Raw genomic sequence first — 20,387 nt, 5'->3', positions numbered from 1 at the left:
GTTGCTTAACTGTTGTTTCATTTGGGTTAATGGGTAACAAACACTTCATTTGACAGTGGCGTCATAACACTGTCATAATTATGACACTATTATGGGAATTACTGAATATTTATGACAGATGTCATTAAGTGTCATCAGACAAATTATGCCACTAACTCCATTTATGTCTAGCTTGGGTCTTTTACATCCATTCAAAAGTCACATAATTTTCCGGATAACAATAAATGACATCTGTTATAAGCATTCATTAATGCTCATGACAGTGTCATATCATCATAATGATTTTCTAATGACAGTCTTATGGCGCCACTGTCAAATAAAGTGTTACCAAATACCATAACTAGCAAATAAAGAAACAACTGGAACAGTAACTGAAGAAATAATTGGCACAGAACATGAATTTTGATATCTACATCTGTGGCGCTGCAATCAATGCTAGGAGGAATGTTGGACCACAACAGTGTTGACAGCAGGTGGCAGCAGAGCTTGACTGTTTCCCCCAAAGGAGCAATGACGCCAGCTTCTTGAAGCAATGAGCTTTGCAGCCAATTGGTTCATTTGGTATTATGACAGTCGTGTTATGTTTATAATCTAGTGCGTCTTATCTATGAACAAATGCCGGTGTCATGCCAAATTTGAAGGGTGGAGCTTATAGCGCGAAAATTACGGTAATAGCACACTATTAGGCTAAGGATTTTATTAAGTTATCATTTTGTTAATTCATTAAAAACAAAAATAACGATTAATAATTCAAAACGCTATGTTAGTCGCGATGTGGACGACTGGTGTTTATGAGTATTTTTTCATTACCTAAAATAGTCACTTGCCTTATAAAGGATTAAAGGCATAAAGGAGTAATTGAGTTACCATTTAACTACAGCCAAACAGATGTTTAGCACCAGGAAACAAATCAGCTTTGCATCTCTTGTCTAAAGGGACAGAAGAAAACCTTGCCAGTTTGGAATTTGTACAGTTTGGGTGCAAAAGTATATTTATTTTCTGAAACAAAGTAAATACATTCAGTCTGAAAGTGACAGTGACTATTGTAATTAAAACGCTCCTGAGATACGGGGCACAAAAGTAAAAAGTCAAACGTATGAAAAGCTGCATTTTGAGAAAATGCTGGAGTGTGGTCATATCATTTCATACAGTTGTAATATTAAGTAGCTACATACGCGAAATCATCAGTGTCACAATGCATAAAAAATACAAAATTCAACATCTGTCTAAAAAGTAAAAGAACACTGCAGTGCTAGTTAGGAGGTATGTGCTAACTCTCTTCACATTCATATTCTCATTAATGTAAAGATAGTCCATTACAGAACGGTTGTGTTTGGGCCTACACCACCCCCACACCGATGATGGAAGGTATGTAGCCAGGTTAATGATTTCCATATGGAGCTAAATACACTGTCTCATACCCCCTATTTGCTATTGCACGTCTATCTCCAGTTTAGTTTGTTATCGAGGTATTTATTTACCCATCAGCGCTTGACGAGTCCGTTCAATTGTTCAAAACCAGTCAATGTTCTCTTCCTGTTCGTGCTCCGTGCTAGGCGATGGGTCTTTAGTGTACATGGGAGCCTGTGTGACGTTGGAGTGTGGCTCCTTATTTGTCTCACTGTCTTCAAAGTTCATGTTGTCATAGAATTGTCTCATGCTGTTTGTTAGCTCCAGTTCCTGGCGTGTCTTTGTTTGCTCCTGCTGGATCTGCAGCAGCACGGCTTTATTTACACCAGGTCCTGTGTAAAGGAGAAATAAAGATGGCATGTGTTCTACTAAAACAGTACTTCTCAAATAGTGGGGCGGCCCCCCACAGGGGGTCGCAGAGCAATGCTGGGGGTGGCGTATGTGACCTTGGGGAACATACATTTTTGTCATCCTAGAATAAAGTGTAATTGCACATCCACTCACTGGGTGGCAGTGCCACTCTCATTTTCAGCGTGTGCACAGTATTTTTGAACAAAACAAGACCACACAGCAAAGAGCTCTGGAGATATGAAAAGCTTGGACAAGGAAATATGACGAAGCATATGTAGCATTTAGCTTTTGGCTTTGACTTTTAGGACAGTGGGAGACGAGGAAAGACCAGACTATTTATTTTCGCAGCGGACAGCAGGAGTTATTTTTTTCAGCAATTGCCAAATATTGCCAACAATCCTCCCGCTTTGTTAGTGTTACATCAGTAAACCAGGGAGCACTGTCAGCATCATATAAGGTGGCATACCAAGCTGCTCAGTGCAAAATAACCCCACACCATAACAAAGAAGCTGATACTGCCTGCAGCAAAAATAAAAACTGTCCCTCTGCTCAATGACACTGTCCTTATGTTGTATTAATTTTTGTTTTTTCGGTCTAATTGTTTGACATATTGTCCTAATGAGTTAATGTTGCTAATCAATTTGAATTTATTATTTATTGATTTTATTAAATTTTATTTTTCAGCATCAAACGGTCAAAAAATGTAACCTGAGTGTATTTTTATGGAATGGATGCGTTGTTTTTTTTATTTTTTTTTTATTTTTTATTTTACACTTTATTGTAAATTGATCTATATTACTTTTTTATTTAATATTAAAAAGAACACAATGTTATGCAGAGTTGTACCTATAATAATAAGAATTTTATACAGAAAGTATACTACAGTATATTTACAGTGGTGGCAGTGAGTTGGGGGGGCGCGGAACGTTTATGTCTTGCTGGGGGGGTGTAACAGAAAATAATTGAGAAGCACTGTACTAAAAAAACCTTCTCAAACATTTTACAGTAGGTACCATCTTAAAGAATACTTAGCTAACTAAAAATAAGAAAATAAATGGTGACGTATTTAACTAATTGGCTGCCAATGATAGTGATAGACATCCATTCCATTTGAACTAGGAGGTTTGGCAGCGAATAAACGAATCCCAAATCAAATGGATTATACATCTAATTGGGACAAACTAAACTGAGAGCAGAAGGATGAAAAGAGCCAAATTTCAAGTACTCAAGTAAAGTTAATGATATTAAGCTTTCTGACGAAAGTTCCGTGTGAGCCTAAATTGCCATGTAGAAGTGAACATAATCAGAACTTTAAAACTTTTGAATACAACTACGTGTCCAACAGTTTAATGTTTCAGTACTTGAGCAGAATTTTGGTTGTCTAACACTTTTTTTTTTTTCTTTCTCAAAGACACATACCCAAGTAGCTGAGCACCACAGGGAGGAAGATGAGACCGTGAGCCATCCCCAAAAGTGTAATAACCAAGTTGAGGCGAAAGAAGAAGATCTGGATGAGCTGAGCTTTGGCAAAGGCCAACACAAGGATTCCAGGTAGGTTGGTCATAGCAACACCAGCAAACACCTTCAAGATTCCATGCAAATTATTTCAGTCTGTGGTGAATCCATACTTGAACATGTCAATTTAAGCAACTTACCGCACTGCCCATGTTGGCGGTGGCCTCCTTTGCCCGCTCTACACGGGTGGACTTTGTGCTGAGGGCAAACGATCTTGTCATATGAGATACAAATTCCACAGAAATGCCCACCGCCTGTAAAGAATGCACTGTTTTAATTGCTTGACTATTTAACTGTCAAATGTACGCACTTACTGTAACCAGGTTAATAAGAGCCACCGCGTTGTAATGGATATCCCAGAGTGTCATGACCCCAACTGTGTCCACTGTGATCATGATGATGGTAATAAGATTGAGCAAGCCTGAGCGCAGGTCCAAGCCCAGCAGGAGACAGCACACGACAAATGTTGGTAGAAGACAGAGTGAGATATTGAAGAGGCCCTCTGGTACGATAGTCAGATACTGCTCGTAGAAAACGTTGGTCACCCTAGAAAGAAAAAGTAGGGAATATTTTCAACTCAATGTCACTGGAGGTGGTTTGGAATGACATTTTGCAAATAGAGCAGTAAAATACACTGTAAAAAATGTCTGTAGAATTAACAGGGAAATACTGTGAATTCATGACATTAAAACAATGTAAATGGGAAAAATGATTTTCATTGTCAGATTTACAGTTATATTCTGCAAAATACAGAACCAAGCACAACTGTTAATTCAAGGGTATTCATATTTTAAAATAACTATACTTGCATGTAAAATGTACAGTGTACTGTAAATTAAACACAAAATAAACATAATAAAATAAGCAATACAATACAATAAAATTTACAATGTAAAGGTGCTGAAAATATGTTTTTTGGCGTAGATTTTTCCAGTAGGCTTTCCAAAAGAAAAAAACAAAACAAATCAATGTATTAGATTTAATGATCGGGCAATGACAGAAATGCATGATGGAAAGTTGAGGCAACCACGACTGTGAGTGGTGGCTGTCCATTTTATATAATGTGTGCCGTCTCATTCAAGTGCGGCGATCCTTGGGGTTGACCAGTGTGGAAGGCACAGCGCAGCATTAATGAAGTAAAAGCGAATTGTGTAACATTCTTCCTCACTTCGCTTGATACATCAACTTGGCAAACCAATAATATTTTGAACCTGTGCAAAAATCTTTTTTTTCTAAAGTTTTATAATGCTGGATTTACAGTAAATTGTAATTTTTCAATGAAATTAAATGAGATTTGATGTAAAATAAACATAAAATATATTTAAATTTTATTGAGCTATTTTGATTTAAAAGCAGCACGTTTATGCTGATTTAGCAGCAAAAATCTGTTGGATTTACTGGTGGATTTTTTTTTTTTTTTTTTTTTTTTACAGATTTTAATTTTAAAATATAGAGATTTTTCTGTAATGGTATTTACAGTTTAACTGTATTTTCTACGGAATTTCTCTGGCAACCACAGCTGCCAGGTGTTTTCCATAAAATTTACGGGATTTTTTTTTTACAGTGTAACACATGATTTGGCTAATAATAAAAATTTTAAAAGTACAGTCTATCTCACGTGTAAGGGAAAACTTCAAAGTCCGGAGATGTTCCAGATACATTCTTCATGCGCTTAGTGATTTCGAAGGCCAGTTCTCTGGCCTTCAGTAGAGCTGCAGTGAATTCTTGCGAATTGGTCAAAGGTGTGTGGTAAGCCATGAAGCGAGAGGCTGGGTGTGCAGGGAGAAATGCGTGGTCACGAATATTGAATCTCTTTGGGAAAACATTTTTAACTGTAGTAAGTCTCACCAATAATTTCTCCGCTCTCATCTTTCACCACAGCCGTGTCATAGGCTCCCAATCCACTTTATAGAGAAATCACAAGTGAGTGAGCATGACGTTTATCCGCTGTGATGCGTTTAGTTACTGTATATATGGACATTTCATACCCTTTGGGACACTGCAAGTCTGGCCTGTTACCCAAAAAGTGAGGGAGAAAACGGTTAAATTCTTCCACTGTGGGCCGGAGGACACCATCTGAGGGTTTAGCCATACATTTGCGTCCACAGAGAAAAGGAGCTACGAAAATATGAGAACAGCATGGGTCATTAAAAAGCCCTTAAAACAACTTTGGTAGGCTAGAGCTTCATTATAGAGTTGTGTCAGCAGTGATGCTCACATTTGTCTGCGGAACAGAATTTTCCTGCATTCGGACCAAAGCTATAAAGTCGACAGCATCTGGATCCAGGATTCAGCCAGTCAATGAAATCATCTACCCAGGAGTTTGAAGAGATGCCAATGTATGATCTACAGACCACATTATGAGATGATATGGAAAATGTCATATAAATATTGATAGAATTTGCATTAAAACGTTGTATCTGTTAATTGAAAACACGTATCTGAAAATGTTGTGATAAAAGACACCATTTTTTGTTGTTTTCCTGCCTTACCAAATTTTAAAATACATACATGACTACAGTTAAATCATAATGTTATAACTTTGCTCTTTCTTTAAAAACAAGACTTATCATTACATACTGTGATCTGGTAACAGCAATAAGGATAGTCACTTTTAAGTTCTGTCAAATTTGCTTTGTCATGTTTTTCAATAAAGTATTGAACATACACAGCAAAAAGCCTGGTGTTGAATTGATTCTCACAGAGTCATTTTCAACTCCTTTTCAGACTTTATATAGGTCCACACTTTCTAGAGTCAAATTAACACTTTGGAAATAGTTCAATATCAACACCACACCAAGAGTTCCTTCTTTAACTCTTTACCAGAGTTGACGTTATTAGGCAAATAACACTGCTCTGGGTTAAATGTTTACTCCTTACCAGAGTTAGAATAAATAACACTGTGCTCTGAGTTAAATATTTTACTCTTTCACAGAGTTGAATACCTAATCATTTTACTCCTTACCAGAGTTAAATACAATTGATTTACTCTTTACGAGAGTTAAATAATTAAATGTTTTTTTTACTCCTTCTGAGAGTTGAATAATTAAAAGGTTTTACTCTTTACCACAGTTAAAAATAGGGATTAGACAAATGACAGTTTCACATATAAAACATTTATTAAAACAAATAAAATATTAAAATAAATAAAACATTTCGTTTGGCCATGTTCTCCCCAGTCCAGTCAGTCTTTCATTACAGCAGTATAAAATCAACTATAATATATAGATGTTCATCTGAGGCACTGTATGAGCTCTGAACATCGAACGGTGTGCAACATTTCAGCTCAGACATTTTATTTATACACCTTTCCTCACTTGTGGATACTCTGAAAGCATGACGATGCTCATCAAACATCTCTGTAAACATCATGTTTGACAAAAAATAAATCTGGTCGCGACGCAGCACCGTGTTGGTCTGTTGGCTCATCAAATTCAAAATGAAGTGCAGGTGTGTGAGTCGCGGGAGGAGCTTATTTACATCTATCCTGAGTTGAGTTAACACTGATGTCACACCATTTAAATCAGAGGGTGTTAAAAATTACACTTTGGGAGTCGAAATCAACTCCAGGGCGGAGTGATTTGAATCAACAATTAAAAACAACTCCAAACACTTAACCATTACACCAGACAGTGTTAAAACAACACTTTGGGAGTAGTATTAACTCCGATTTCCATCAACTATTTAAAATGACTCCAGACACCTAACCATTACACCAGAAAGTGTTAGAATTGAGTGGTATTAACTCGGGACTGAGTTGGATAACACTGACATGATCAACTCTTTCAAATAACTCCAACACTGAACCCAATTTAAATACAATGGTGTTAAAATGACACATTGGGAGTTGAAATCAACTCTGAAATGTTTAACCCTGGAATTTCAACTCTTTAATTTTTGCTGTGTATAATTGTTTCTAATCTTTCTAATCACTGTCATTGAGGAGTGACATTTATCAGCCCGGAGCAGATCACGTAACTGACATTCTGGCTATCAGATCTGATTGTGAGGAAGCTAAAGGTGCTACTATGATATCAGTAGGTTCAAGGATGTGTCAGGTAAAAAAAATTAATTGAAGCCAGACAGCTACACTCAAAACAGCTACAGTGAAATAAACAGTGCTTAAAAACATTGCTTAACCTTTAAATAGATGTTTGTCATGGCAAATAAACATTAGCTTTGTGAACTTATTACAAAATACTGAATCCATTTTTGTATTTATTATGAAAGAGAGCCAATTAAAACACTTATGAAAAAGCATTGCTTAACTTTTAAATAGGTGTTTTCAATGGTCTATATACACATTAGCTTTGTTTTATTACAAATTACTGAATCCATTATTGTATTTATTATGAAAGTGTCAATTAAAGCACTTATGAAAAAGCATTGCTTGACTTTCAAATAGATGTTTTTCATGGTATATACACATTAGCTTTGTGTTATTACAAATTACTGAATCCATTTTTGTATTTGTTATGAAAGAGTCAATTAAAGAACTTATGAAAAAGCATTGCTTGACTTTTAGATAGATGTATTTCATGGTATATACACATTAGCTTAATCCATTGTTGTATTTATTATGAAAGATTTCATTAAAGCACTTATGAAAAAGCATCGCTTAACTTTTAAATGGATGTTTTTCATGGTATTTAAACATTAGCTTTGTGTTATTACAAATTACTGAATCCATTTTTGTATTTATTATGAAAGAGAGCCAATTAAAACACTTATGAAAAAGCATTGCTTAACTTTTAAATAGGTGTTTTTAATGGTATATACACATTAGTTTTGTGTTATTACAAATTACTGAATCCATTATTGTATTTATTATGAAAGTGTCAATTAAAGCACTTATGAATAAGCATTGCTTGACTTTTAATGATGTTTTTCATGGTATATACACATTAGCTTTGTGTTATTACAAATTACTGAATCCATTCTTGTATTTGTTGTGAAAGAATCAATTAAAGCTCTTCTGAAAAAGCATTGCTTAATTTTTAAATAGGTGTTTTTCATGGTATATACACATTAGCATTGTGTTTTTACAAATTACTGAATCAATTGCTGTATTTATTATGTAAGTGAGCCAATTAAAACACTTATGAAAAAGCATTGCTTGACTTTTAAACAGGTGTTTTTCATGGTATATACACATTAGTTTTGTGTTATTACAAATTACTGAATCCATTGTTGTATTTATTATGAAAGTGTCAATTAAAGCACTTATGAATAAGTATTGCTTGACTTTTAATGATGTTTTTCATGGTATATACACATTAGCTTTGTGTTATTACAAATTACTGAATCCATTCTTGTATTTGTTGTGAAAGAATCAATTAAAGCTCTTCTGAAAAAGCATTGCTTAATTTTTAAATAGGTGTTTTTCATGGTATATACACATTAGCATTGTGTTTTTACAAATTACTGAATCAATTGCTGTATTTATTATGTAAGTGAGCCAATTAAAACACTTATGAAAAAGCATTGCTTGACTTTTAAACAGGTGTTTTTCATGGTATATACACATTAGTTTTGTGTTATTACAAATTACTGAATCCATTGTTGTATTTATTATGAAAGTGTCAATTAAAGCACTCAAGAAAAAGCATCGCTTAACTTTTAAATAGGTGTTTTTCATGGTATATACACATTAGCTTTGTGTTATTACAAATTACTGAATCCATTGATGTATTTTTATGTAAGAGAGTCAATTAAAACACTCATGAAAAAGCATTGCTTAATCTACATGTAACGTATTTGCACAAACTGTATGACTTTTGTCCCTCTGAGATTGCTGTAGCTGCCACAATACAGCTGCACGCTAAAAGTGGCCCCATTACATTCACGCTGCCGAGAACAGCCTCTCAATTACACAATGAATGAGTTGCCACAGCACACTTCAGACTGGGCCACCATTAGTGTGTAACAAGCTTAATGATAATTAACACATTTGTGCCTTTGATTGTAGAGCTACTATGGCCAGGCCAAAACTACAAACCTGTCAATCATCGTTAATGTTAACTTTACGTACCAAACGTCAGCTATACTTGTGACTAAAAAAAAAAAAAAAAAACTTTAGTCACACTGCTTAGCAGGAGGGAGGTGTGAGAGGCTGAGTGGACTCATTCAATAAAGCCTTTAGTAAAGACAAGCATTTTGGGTGAAGGTGGCACAGTGGCACAGTGGCTAGCATGTCCACCTCACAGTTCTGAAATTGTGGGTTCAATATACCCACGGACACTCTGTTGAAGGTGGAAGTAACACACTGAAACATGTCAGGTAAATGAACGACCTAAAAAAATAATTGTCTGAGAAGAGAGATCTAGGCAAAGTAATCGAAAGAGAAGACAATATGAACTCAATACAAATTATTGTATGTAGTTTTAATATCTGGGTAATCGAGTTACGTTACGTGTAAATCGTTCTAGTGTGTAATCTTTACGCAACTTGAATTCATAATTTTTAATAGAAGATGTTGCTTAATTTCTACAAAAGGTGGTAACATATAGGAATTGCTTAACTTGTTCAAGTGGTTTATGAAGTCTTACTTAAATGAATTAGTCATTTTTTGTGTAATTACTAGAAATAAGATTCTTGCATAAGTAATATGTTTCTTTTTTTTTTTTAGTGTACTTCTCAGAGTGTTTCATTCAAGAACACGATGACTTCCGAGAAGCACAATTTTGAGTATCAAGAACTCACAGTTCCGGGTAATTGGCTGCATATTGTATCTTCTGAGTCATAGAAAACTGGTCGCAGCCCACACTGGAACAAACTGCGTTCATGCCTTCCTCTGTAGTGAAATTGAAGCCTTTTTTTGTGACAAAATAAACGGGGACTCCAACTTCCAAATACTTGTATAAGTACTGGAAATAATCCAGCATATATGAGCCCTGTGACAGAATAAAACACATTTGTGAACTGGCACAAACAGCAAAAACAATGATTATATACCGCATGCGCTACAGGATATACAAGATTAAATACTCTACAGCACTGACCTTGGGCATAGCAAGTTCCTGATCCAGACCCACTGTTACATGGAACATTAAGTATAGAGAACCACTGAACATGAAGATGAACACCACCATCTAGGAAGAATAAAGGTTAAAAATCATTATAAACATGATAAGCTCATGACGCAAGAATGAAATAACTCTGAAGGCTCGTACCACAATGAATCTTATGTATTGGTTCAGTAGCACAGGGGCGTAATAGTTCCTCATTAGAGGCAACAAGAAGCCCTCGTTGGGCTTGTCAGATTTTTTTGCCGAAACTGTCACACAGCAGAGCAGCTCACAGCGGTTGTTGTCTTGCCGCCTGGCATCCAGGGACAGCAGTGCCACGAACGAAGTCATCTGGAGGACAAAGTCCATGAGCACGGCCAGAGCGGCATACAAAGCAAAGGACTTTACTGCAGGCATGGTGGACAGGGCACCTTAGGGAGAAAACAACACAGTGGACAAAAATGGAACACTCATCAGGTTTGTGATATTATAATACAAAGACTAAGAAATTAACATATTTTGCATTGGGAAAACATTCCCTGTCTTGAAGATCAGAATAATAATGGAGTGCTCAATAATTCAGTCGGTATGTTTTAATAGGCTCTCCTATTTCCCAGCAATTGTGATGTTTGTTTGTGAACTTATCAAAAGCTTACCTAGAAAGAAGCAGACCGACTCAGAGAGACTGCACAGGAGCATGCTGGGAGCAACGTTTCCAAGCACACGGCCAATCTGTTGCTCTCTCGTCTCATTAGGCTTCCGCACATCTCTCTGCCACATTTGAAAACCAAAGTTATATTATATAGTAATGAGAAATCCGACACATTTTCAGGTTACCATATTGAAAAATAAACACCTGATACTCCAGAACGAAGATGAAGATGTTATCGGCGCCAACAGCAAGCACCAGGAATGGTACGACCTGAAGGATGACCAGGGAGGAGGGAATGCCAATCCAAGAGTAGAAGCCCATTGAGGCCAGCACCGAACATCCAACCACTAAGATCCCACCAAAACCAACCAGAAATTTTGAGTCTACCTACAGAACACAACGGGAGGAATAAAACCCATATTGTTTTATGATATCTTTGTATTGTATATGACCTGTATGACCTGTAAATGCTCAATTCTCAGAGATATCTCTTACTAGTATGCGTCTCCAAGAAGAATACTCCCCAAGAGCAACAGCAATGTAAACAAAGATTACAGCGTAGCTGATCATGAAGATGGGAATATCCTCTGCTGTTGTCCGATTGATTTCATCCTCCAGAGACCTCTGTAGACACAGTCACAAATGTGCAACACCTGATGACCTTCCTTGTATATGTACTTTTTAAACATTCGATACTCAATAAAAAATAAAACATAAATTACTCCACAATCTTTACTTTTGTACTGCAACATATCTGCGCTTTTGAGAGATTTTAAAAAGTTCACACCTCTGCCATGTATGCAAAAGTAAAGTTGGCAGTGGGGTCTCTCTGGTAGTCTTGGACGATTTTCAGGAACTCTTTTTCCCACTGCATTGCCACGTTGTACTTGACATGGGTCCGTGGGTAATTGTTGAGGGAGAAGGTTAGAATGAAGGCCTCCGCATTGGTGTACTCATCACCTGGGCAAGCAAACATGTATAAAGGTGAGAAGAAATCCATTGCTGTGTCACAATTCCGCTTTTGCGGAAGGGATGCCAACTAGAAGTTGACAATTGGCCTGGCATGAAAGGACGACCACATTTGGGATTTATTAAATGACCAGGCTAACAGACAGTGACTTTATATTGGCTCCCTGGCCGTGTAAGGGCTTAATCTCCATAAAGTTATCCAGTTAAGGTGCTAAACCCAAAACCTTTTTCCAACAACCCCCTCCTTCACGCTGTATGTACCATAATTTTCGGACTATAACGCTACTTTTTTTTTCAAATCCTGCGGCATTTAGTCCAGTGTCTCTTATTTATTCATTAATAGGTAACACTTTATTTTACAGAGGCGTCATAAGACTATCATTGTCAGAGAGGGGGGCACACACGGCTGGAATCGAATGCACGAGACATGTGAGATTGGCTTTTACAAAATAAATGGTTTGTATAAAAACCACAGGATTTCAAAGTTCCAACAAAAACATCAAGAGGCAAAAAACATCACAAGGCAAAAACTTAGCTTAAAAAAGGTGAGGCAGCTTCCTACTGATCTCCTACAAAAGAAAACGCGCTGGGACAAGAGAAGAAACAAGAGGGTTATATAATGAGTAGGGCTCATGATAAACAGGTGTGGGGAATCAGGTAACTAAGGGAGGAAAGACGAAGCTGACAAAGTGAACAAGTTAACAGGAACCTACCAAAATAAAACAGGACAGGAATGAATGCCAATCAACACCGCTGATGGCAGCGTGTTAAAGTCATAAAACCGTCATAATTGTGACATGACACTGTCATGGGCATTAATGAATGCTTATGACAGATATCATTAAGTGTCATCTAGCAAATTTGGTCACTAACTCCATTTTTTTCCAGCTCAGATCTTTCATCTCCATTCAAAACTGCCATCAGATGACAGTAATTGACATCTGTCATAAGAATTCATCAATGCTCATGACGGTGTTGTGTCATAATTATGACGGTCTTATGACAGTCTTATGACTCCGCTGTCATATAAAGTGTTATCGGTTAATATCTATTGGTGTAAATATCTTATAATACAGTGAAGACAGCTGCGGCTTATCTATGAACAAAGCCTATTTTCGTGTCAAATTTGGTGGGTGGCGGCATTTAGTCAGGTGCGCCTTATGGTCCAAAAATTTCGGTAGACTTTTTTTTTTTTTAAATGCCACAGATTCACACAGAGAAACGGAAAAAATATATATTGCACAGTGTACACACATCCTTCAAATCATTGCCTTCCACTCAGTGCGATATGGGATGGGTAATGTGAGTGCCTAGAATGGCTGTGTATGTGTGCGCCCCCTGTGTCTGTGTGGCATGCATCATTCATCTTGTCCATTGCCGACCTTTGCTGTCGACCAAAATTAACATCACAAGAGCCCTAATACAGGAATGTGAATGTCACGAGACCAAACCCAGAAACGTGATTGACTTTGTATATGGTATGACTAACATACTACTGTACAGATATAGGTTCATCAGAAGACATTAACTCTTGGTTCGCCTCCAACTTCCTTCTCCTCAATACCCTCCTTGTAGGCAACAACAACACGCTCTCTAATAACAATAACTTTCCGATTACCATCAACAATGAACTGATCTCTCCCTCCACTCAGGTTAAAAGTCTGGGTGTCATCCTCGACAGCACGCTCTCCTTCCGCCCCCATATCAACGACATCACCAGATCAGCATATTTCCACCTTCGCAATATTTCTCGCCTCCTTCCTTCTCTCACCCGCCATATGGCTTCCACTCTTGTCCGTCACGCTAGTCTAGTCAATTCCCGGCTTGATTAATGTAATTCACTGCTCTTCGGTCTCCCAAATAAGTCCATCAAGAAACTGCAGCTCCTCCAAAACTCAGCAGACTGGCTCCCAGTCAAACTAAGAATCAATTACAAAATCATTGAAATTACCTTTACAGCACTCCATGGCTAGGCCCCTCCCTACCTATGCAATCTCCTCTGTATTAACTGTCCCACCCGTTCATTTCGCTCCTCCTCTATCCTCCACCTTTCAGTCCCCCGTGTCCATCTCGCCACCTTCGGTTCCAGAGCTTTTAGTCACTGTGCCCCCCCCAACTCTGGACCTCTTTACCCGTCGATCTTCGCAAATATATCTACCCTCTCACTTTTCAAATCCAGACTCAAAACACACCTGTTTACACTTTCTTACCCACCATGATCTTTATCTCGGTTTTATCCTGACCTCTTAAACTTTTTATTTACTCTTATCCTGCTTTTAATCTAATTTTATGATTGTTTTGTTATTCCTGTTGAGCTATTGTGTTCCCATCTTTCTCGTAAAGTGTCTTTGCGTGTCTTCAAAAGCGCTCTAGAAATAAAATGTATTACTATTATTATCATCATGGGATGCGCTGAACCTGGAGTGGGCTAATTTTGTTGTTCACTTGCTTACATAGGTTGGCGCCACAAGACACTTACCAAGATAGCCACCGACAGCCAGGAAGGGAAAAACTGGAGCTCCGTAGTCAGCCATGCAGCTCAGTCCCAAAGCAGTGATGTCTTTGAATGACAGAGGCGAGCTTGAGAGGAAATGGAAGACAATTGTCTCTAAGTAAAATGCTTTAGCAGTTTGTATCCACTAGTACTGCCTACCTAAGGCAATAAATGAGATGATCTCTCCAATCCACCTCTTTAGTCACCCCCAGCTCAGTCATGTTCACTTTTGCATTGATGTTGTCCAGACTGTTCTGGAAGTATTGTGGTAGGCTGTTGACTGCACAGTCAGTTAGAGAAGAGTTGTTTGGGTTCAGCGGTGCAAAACACACATCCTTTAGACTTGCTGTCCGATTGAGATCCTCTGACCAGAACTCAATATTCTTGGAAAAGAAGATCCGGTATGTAAACGTCAAATTTTTGTGAACCTCTACTATTTACTCTTCAATGATGTTTACCTGTATTTTTTTCTGGAGAAGCAGCATTTCAATGATGAGCTCTTTGGAGACAAGGCCACTAAAGTTTTGCTGTCCAAAGAGCAAAGAGTCGTAAATGTAGCCTTTTCTGCCAGGTGCTGTTAAGATCAACTGGTTAGTCCGGAAGAAAGGGCCAAAGTGTTTATCGTGGAACTCTTTCTCCTGACGGGCTCGGCTGCTGGGAGCAGACCAGAGCTCCACTGGGTCAGTGGTGAGCTCAATGGACATGAGGCCAGCGGCAAACGCTGCAACGACGACAGCTGACACCAGGAGCACCTTTAGATGAAAGGAAGAGAGGTTTATACATGGAAATACAGAGTACTTGATCAATAAAAGCTGAACATTAATCCATATTTCCGCAGTATCACCTCAAGCAAATGCAATGTATATCAATATCTATCTCTTCTCCACAGGTTTGTCTTTTATTATGCAGTGAGGAAAATTGCGGTATTGATCTTTCGACTATGACTATGAAGTATAATACCAAACAAAGTAAATTATGCTACCAAATGATACACGCAATATTAATCGTTTAGTCATATGCTGATCCATGCAAAATTAGTACCAAACCACATAAACTTAAGGTTTCATAATGCTGGGATATATTTAGCGAAACACTAACCGTGAAGGGATATGAAGCCATGATTGTTCCCCACGACTGAAACACTGAACTTAGAAAGGCCTGAGCAGCCATACTGTTCTTGTCAGCACACGTCACCTCTGATGGATGAATGACCTGCTGATTGACAGAATCACACTTCTGATCTCTGCCTTTCTTTTCCACTTTATTTTCGTCCTGATTCTTCTTTGACTTGATCCAACAAGAGAACATGAGGAAAAAGATGAAGAAATATATCAATAGAGCAAATACGATGATTGTAATGACAAAGAAGCCATCCGTTCCCAAAAGTCTGAAGGGTCCTGGTGGCATTTGGGGAGGTGGAAGGACAGGGCATGAACTTTTGCAGTCCTGACACGAGCACACCTGACCTCCAGATGGTGTGGTCTCATTGCAATTTAGGGCTCGCCCACTGTAGGGAATCACACCCTCAGGTATTCCCTCTGTTTCTCCTGGTTTTATGAGTCTGAAATCAATGTCTAGTGGAGCCAGACCGTTGCTGGAATCTCCCTGGAAGTCATACCAACGTTGAGGAGTGCACAACTTGGCACCATAGCGGCCACACATCGTACCAATGGCGAAGCCTCCTGTTGCAGGTATACGGACATTTTGACACGAGTAGAACGAGGCATCTGAGAAGCTTGTGGAGAGGTAAGCCTGGTACTCCACCACGGCCTCCCTGGTCTTTCCAAGGCTGGTAACATTCATGACCTTTGTTACTTTGACTGACTGGCTCTGGTTTGGGCTGCAGGTGTTGATGCAGTGAAGGTGGGCAAAGTTTTCAGCACAAGAAGGGCAACGCACCAACAGTGCCTTAGACAAAGTCAAACTCATGTCCAAGGATTTCAGCTGTTTCAGTGAGCAACAAGCAAATGTGCTACCAGGGCCTTTATCCAACATGGGACACACCTGCACATTAAGAACATGATTGAGATAAGACTTTTTGTTTATCAGTTTCTATTTCTTGCCTCGACTACAGACCTCTTGGAGTTTTTTGTAGTGTTCTCCCGTCAACGCCCGCGCTTGGCTAAAATTTCGACAGGGGACAATGGGTGGGATGAGAGTATCTCCAAGTAAGGGGTTTCGGCCACACTCTTCATAGAAAGCACAGTAGCCAGGTCGATGCTCGTTCTGTGACAGCACCTGCACAGTCTGAAACGAGGAATAATGAGAGCTGATGTTAAAATGTTCTCAATTTTGATTAATTAAAGTATTTTATGGTGGTAGCCAAAGTGGTTAGGACAAAGATACTGTAACCTTATTTGATCAGAGCTGTCTACACCTTTCACATTTTTGAGAAAAAAAAAAAGTTAAAAGTCGAAAGAACATGATCTAGTCAGATAAGAACAAGTGTCGATAAGCTTTCACGTCGCTTTACACTTCCAAAGATGTCAAAATACCCATGAACATATATTATGGGAAAGATTGTCATCATGGCTTCGCGGCTGAACTGTGCCCTGACACAATCAGCGTACTCACAGAATGATGAACAGCAGAATTTCAAGGTTGATTAGTTTGACATTTATGATACTAAAACCACATGATAATGTCCAGTTGCACTCACTCTGTTTACAAAAGCACCTTATAAATCGCACTAAAACCAACATATTGTATTCATACAAATACAATCACTCATTAAAAAGTAAAGAAAAAAGTCAAAGAAAATATAGTTACTGGTATTCATTTACTCATCAAACAACCTAATTGCTGTCATACTGTTGTACTAACATCCGATTAATGTAAACTATACTTGATAAAACACCAAATTGCATTTTCTAGTTTTGAAACAAAGGCTTCTTAGTACATCATATTTAGTGGTAGTCAAGTGCTGCCATAAAAGTCAGTGTTAAACTGACAGTCTCACCGTGCATGTCAGAAAAGTGATCAGGGCTGCCACGACATTCATGATTGTTGCTGTTTCAGCTTCCTCAGTACAATACGAGCGTGTTAATCAATGCCGTCCCTGCATTTGAACTTCCACTTCAAGGGAAGTTTGAGTTGTCCTCTCTCTCCTGTCCGCCTTCTGCCCGTCTAACTGTTCACTGTCAGGAATGTACAAACGTGACAATCCAGTTTCAGGACTCATATGATGTCAGACTGACTTATCTGGTCTGATGTGAGGACAAGCCAATGGCAGTTATGGACGATCAATAGGTTTGCCTGATTATTAACTCGGGAGGGACTTTGATAGGGTTGCCCAGAGAGATGCGTAACAACTGATAGAATCAGCCATAAAAACCACATCCCAGTGACTACCTTACAGAAACCATGTAGAGATCAAATATAATGTGAATCAATTTGAGTCATATCATTTAGATTAGTGTGCTTACTTCGGAGAGCTTGTTTCTATTACTCAAACTGTCATTGAGCACTCACCCAAATTAATAGATGGGTGAGTTCCAACCAAGGTTCACTCGGAAATGATCCAAGTTTATTTACCGAAATTTTTTTACTATAAGGCGCACCTGACTAAAAGCCGCCACCCACCAAACTTGACACGAAAACAGCATTTGTTCATAGATAAGCCGTACTGGAATATAAGCCGCAGCTGTCCTCACTGTATCATGGGATATTTACACCAAAAGATATTAACCGGTAATACTTTATTTGACAGCGGCATCATGAATGTCATAAGACCAAATGAACACCATGAAGCTTTGAACCGACTGGGTGCAAAGCTTCATTGCTTCAAGAAGCTTCATTTGGCCATCACTCCTCCCTTTGTGGAGACATTCAACATCTGCTGCCACCTGCTGTCAACACTGCTGTCAACCAACATGCCTCCTAGCGTGCATTGCGGCGCTACAGATGTAAATTACAATCAAAATCATGTCATGTGCTAGTTATTTGTTCAGTTACTTTTCTAGTTCTTTCATTAATTGCTAGCTATGGTATTGGTATTGGCTATGGTATTTGGTAACACTTTATTTGACAGTGGCATCATAAGACCATCGTAACTATGACATGACACTGCCATGAGCATTAATGAATGCTTATGACATATATCATTTTGTGCCATCTGGCAAATTATCTCACATTTAAATGAATGTAAAAGATCCGAGCTGGACATAAATGGAGTTAGTGACATAATTTGCCGGACGACACTAAATAACAACCGTCATAAGCGTTCATTTATGCCCATAATAGTGTCATTTCATAATTATGAGGATCTTGTGGCAGTTTTATGACGCCTCTGTCAAATAGTTGCCTACTAACCCAAATAAATCAACAAATAAGCCAAACAGGACTATAAGTCGCAGGATTCAAACTGAAGGAAAAAAGTAGCGTCTTTTAGTCCAAAATAGTCAAAAATTTCGGTAATTGATTAAAAAATGATTTGTAGTCATGTCAAAGTTAAACATCTGGGCTTATAGTTTTAACTTTTACAGCATTAATATTAGTGTTGTAACTTTCAAGACTGTTCTGTCCCAGTCTCAGTCTGGCTGGTGGTGTAGTCTTGGAATTTTCTCTCAAGAACAGGACTTATCTGCTGTTCATAGAATTCATTAATGTGATATTAAGCAAACACACTTGGTAAAACAGCAAAAAGTACTTTAAATTCTTGTGTTATTAATATTCCGACACACGCTTGGCCTCATGTCAGTTTCTGCATGTGTCAGTCTTGAATCACAAAACGTTTGATCATGCTGTCACCGATAGATATGTATTGAGCATAACACTTGTGTTTAGAGTGTATCTATATAAAGAGTAATATATGAAAATCAGTGCCATCAAAGGTGTGCCTTGTATGAATTAACTGTTTAACTTAGACAACACTAATTAATACAAATAAAGACTTCAATTCATGCCAGAAAAATACAGTATAGTGACAGAAATATACCTCATACAACCGAATAAGTCATGGCCATTCCTGTGAGTACAGTATAACACGGGGATCAGCAACCTGTGGCTCTAGAGCCCTTTGAGCGTGTGCAAGTAAGGGGGACAGTTGGACTTGGAGCAATAGCATATTTAATAAAAGTATAATAACGCCTCGGTCTCATAGAGCGCTTTTTAGGACACTCAAAGTGCCCGGCTTCTATTACATTAGGATATAAAACTACAGTAACATAGTACACTCACTGCTGTCTTGTTTCCTTTTCTCCTCTTCTGCTTTTTTTTTTTTCTTTTGTCGCTTCCAGAAGGATAACTTCTCTTCATTTTGGATATACGCCAATTAAAAAAAAAAGCCAAATCGGCAATCACTCTCACTCTGAGTCACGTGAGGGAGGGGGGTGGGTGTACAGCCAGTGAAGGGGCCCCTTCAAGGAACTCAGACACAAGGCTTTCACTGGCACTGTTGCACTTGTCGCTGCGACAGTGCAGTCAAAGCTGCGTTTGCTAAATCTGTTGGCTCTCTGGGGGCCCCTGGTGGCTGGGGGCCTTAGGCAATTGCCTGGTTTGCCTAATGGGACACAACGCCTCTGATTATCAGTCTCTAAATCAGTGGTCTCAAACCGGTCCTCAAAGGGCCGCAGGGGGTACTGGATTTCATTCCAACCAAACGAGACAAATACCTTTTCACCAATCTGGTTTCTTACAAGTGTAATCAGTTGATTGCAATCAGGTGCTGCTTATGTTAGTAGAAACCTCATTGGTTGAACTGTTTGTGCTGGATCTGTTGGAACAAAAACCAGGACCCACTGCGGCCCTTTGTGGAGTCGGTTTGAGACCGCTGCTCTAAATCAAATGCTACAATCAAAGGCTGAATCTGTAACTCATCTTGTTATCATATTTCAAGGTCATAACTGTGATAAAACTGACAAGCCGAGCTTTACCTACGCCAAAATGAAAAGAGCAAAGGTGCTCAAACATTTGGAAGGGATGATAAAATTGATGATTTAAATGACAAGACGAAATGGGCCAGATATGGACTGCACAAGTAACAGTTTTG

The 20,387-nt window shown here is 38.4% G+C and overlaps 1 protein-coding gene across 2 annotated transcripts; it reads right to left on the bottom strand.

Annotated features, from left to right (window-relative positions):
- Positions 1 to 973: 973 nt before the first annotated feature.
- Positions 974 to 17,592, bottom strand: npc1l1 (NPC1-like 1). 2 transcript variants are annotated; one of them, XM_057831109.1, is made up of 21 exons: positions 17,358 to 17,592; positions 16,475 to 16,645; positions 15,497 to 16,402; positions 14,857 to 15,150; positions 14,558 to 14,781; positions 14,384 to 14,484; positions 11,723 to 11,895; positions 11,431 to 11,559; positions 11,140 to 11,322; positions 10,940 to 11,054; positions 10,449 to 10,714; positions 10,278 to 10,367; positions 9,979 to 10,169; positions 5,495 to 5,622; positions 5,265 to 5,394; positions 5,125 to 5,180; positions 4,895 to 5,045; positions 3,591 to 3,822; positions 3,417 to 3,530; positions 3,181 to 3,343; positions 974 to 1,742 (listed from the first exon to the last, which is right to left on the bottom strand). In XM_057831109.1, the coding sequence occupies exons 1-21, from the start codon at positions 17,397 to 17,399 to the stop codon at positions 1,513 to 1,515; spliced, it is 4,089 nt and encodes a 1,362-aa protein (XP_057687092.1). In that variant the 5' UTR covers positions 17,400 to 17,592; the 3' UTR covers positions 974 to 1,512. The 2 variants fall into 2 exon arrangements, with proteins under 2 accessions (XP_057687092.1, XP_057687093.1); XM_057831110.1 differs by lacking the exons at positions 4,895 to 5,045; positions 5,125 to 5,180; positions 5,265 to 5,394; positions 5,495 to 5,622.
- Between the last annotated feature and the right edge of the window lie 2,795 nt (positions 17,593 to 20,387).

Source organism: Corythoichthys intestinalis, chromosome 3, assembly GCF_030265065.1.
Source record: "Corythoichthys intestinalis isolate RoL2023-P3 chromosome 3, ASM3026506v1, whole genome shotgun sequence".
In the NCBI taxonomy this organism is placed as follows: Eukaryota; Metazoa; Chordata; class Actinopteri; order Syngnathiformes; family Syngnathidae; genus Corythoichthys; species Corythoichthys intestinalis.
The sequence above is the reverse complement of the archived record's forward strand: the minus strand, read 5'-3'. Positions and strand labels throughout refer to the sequence as shown.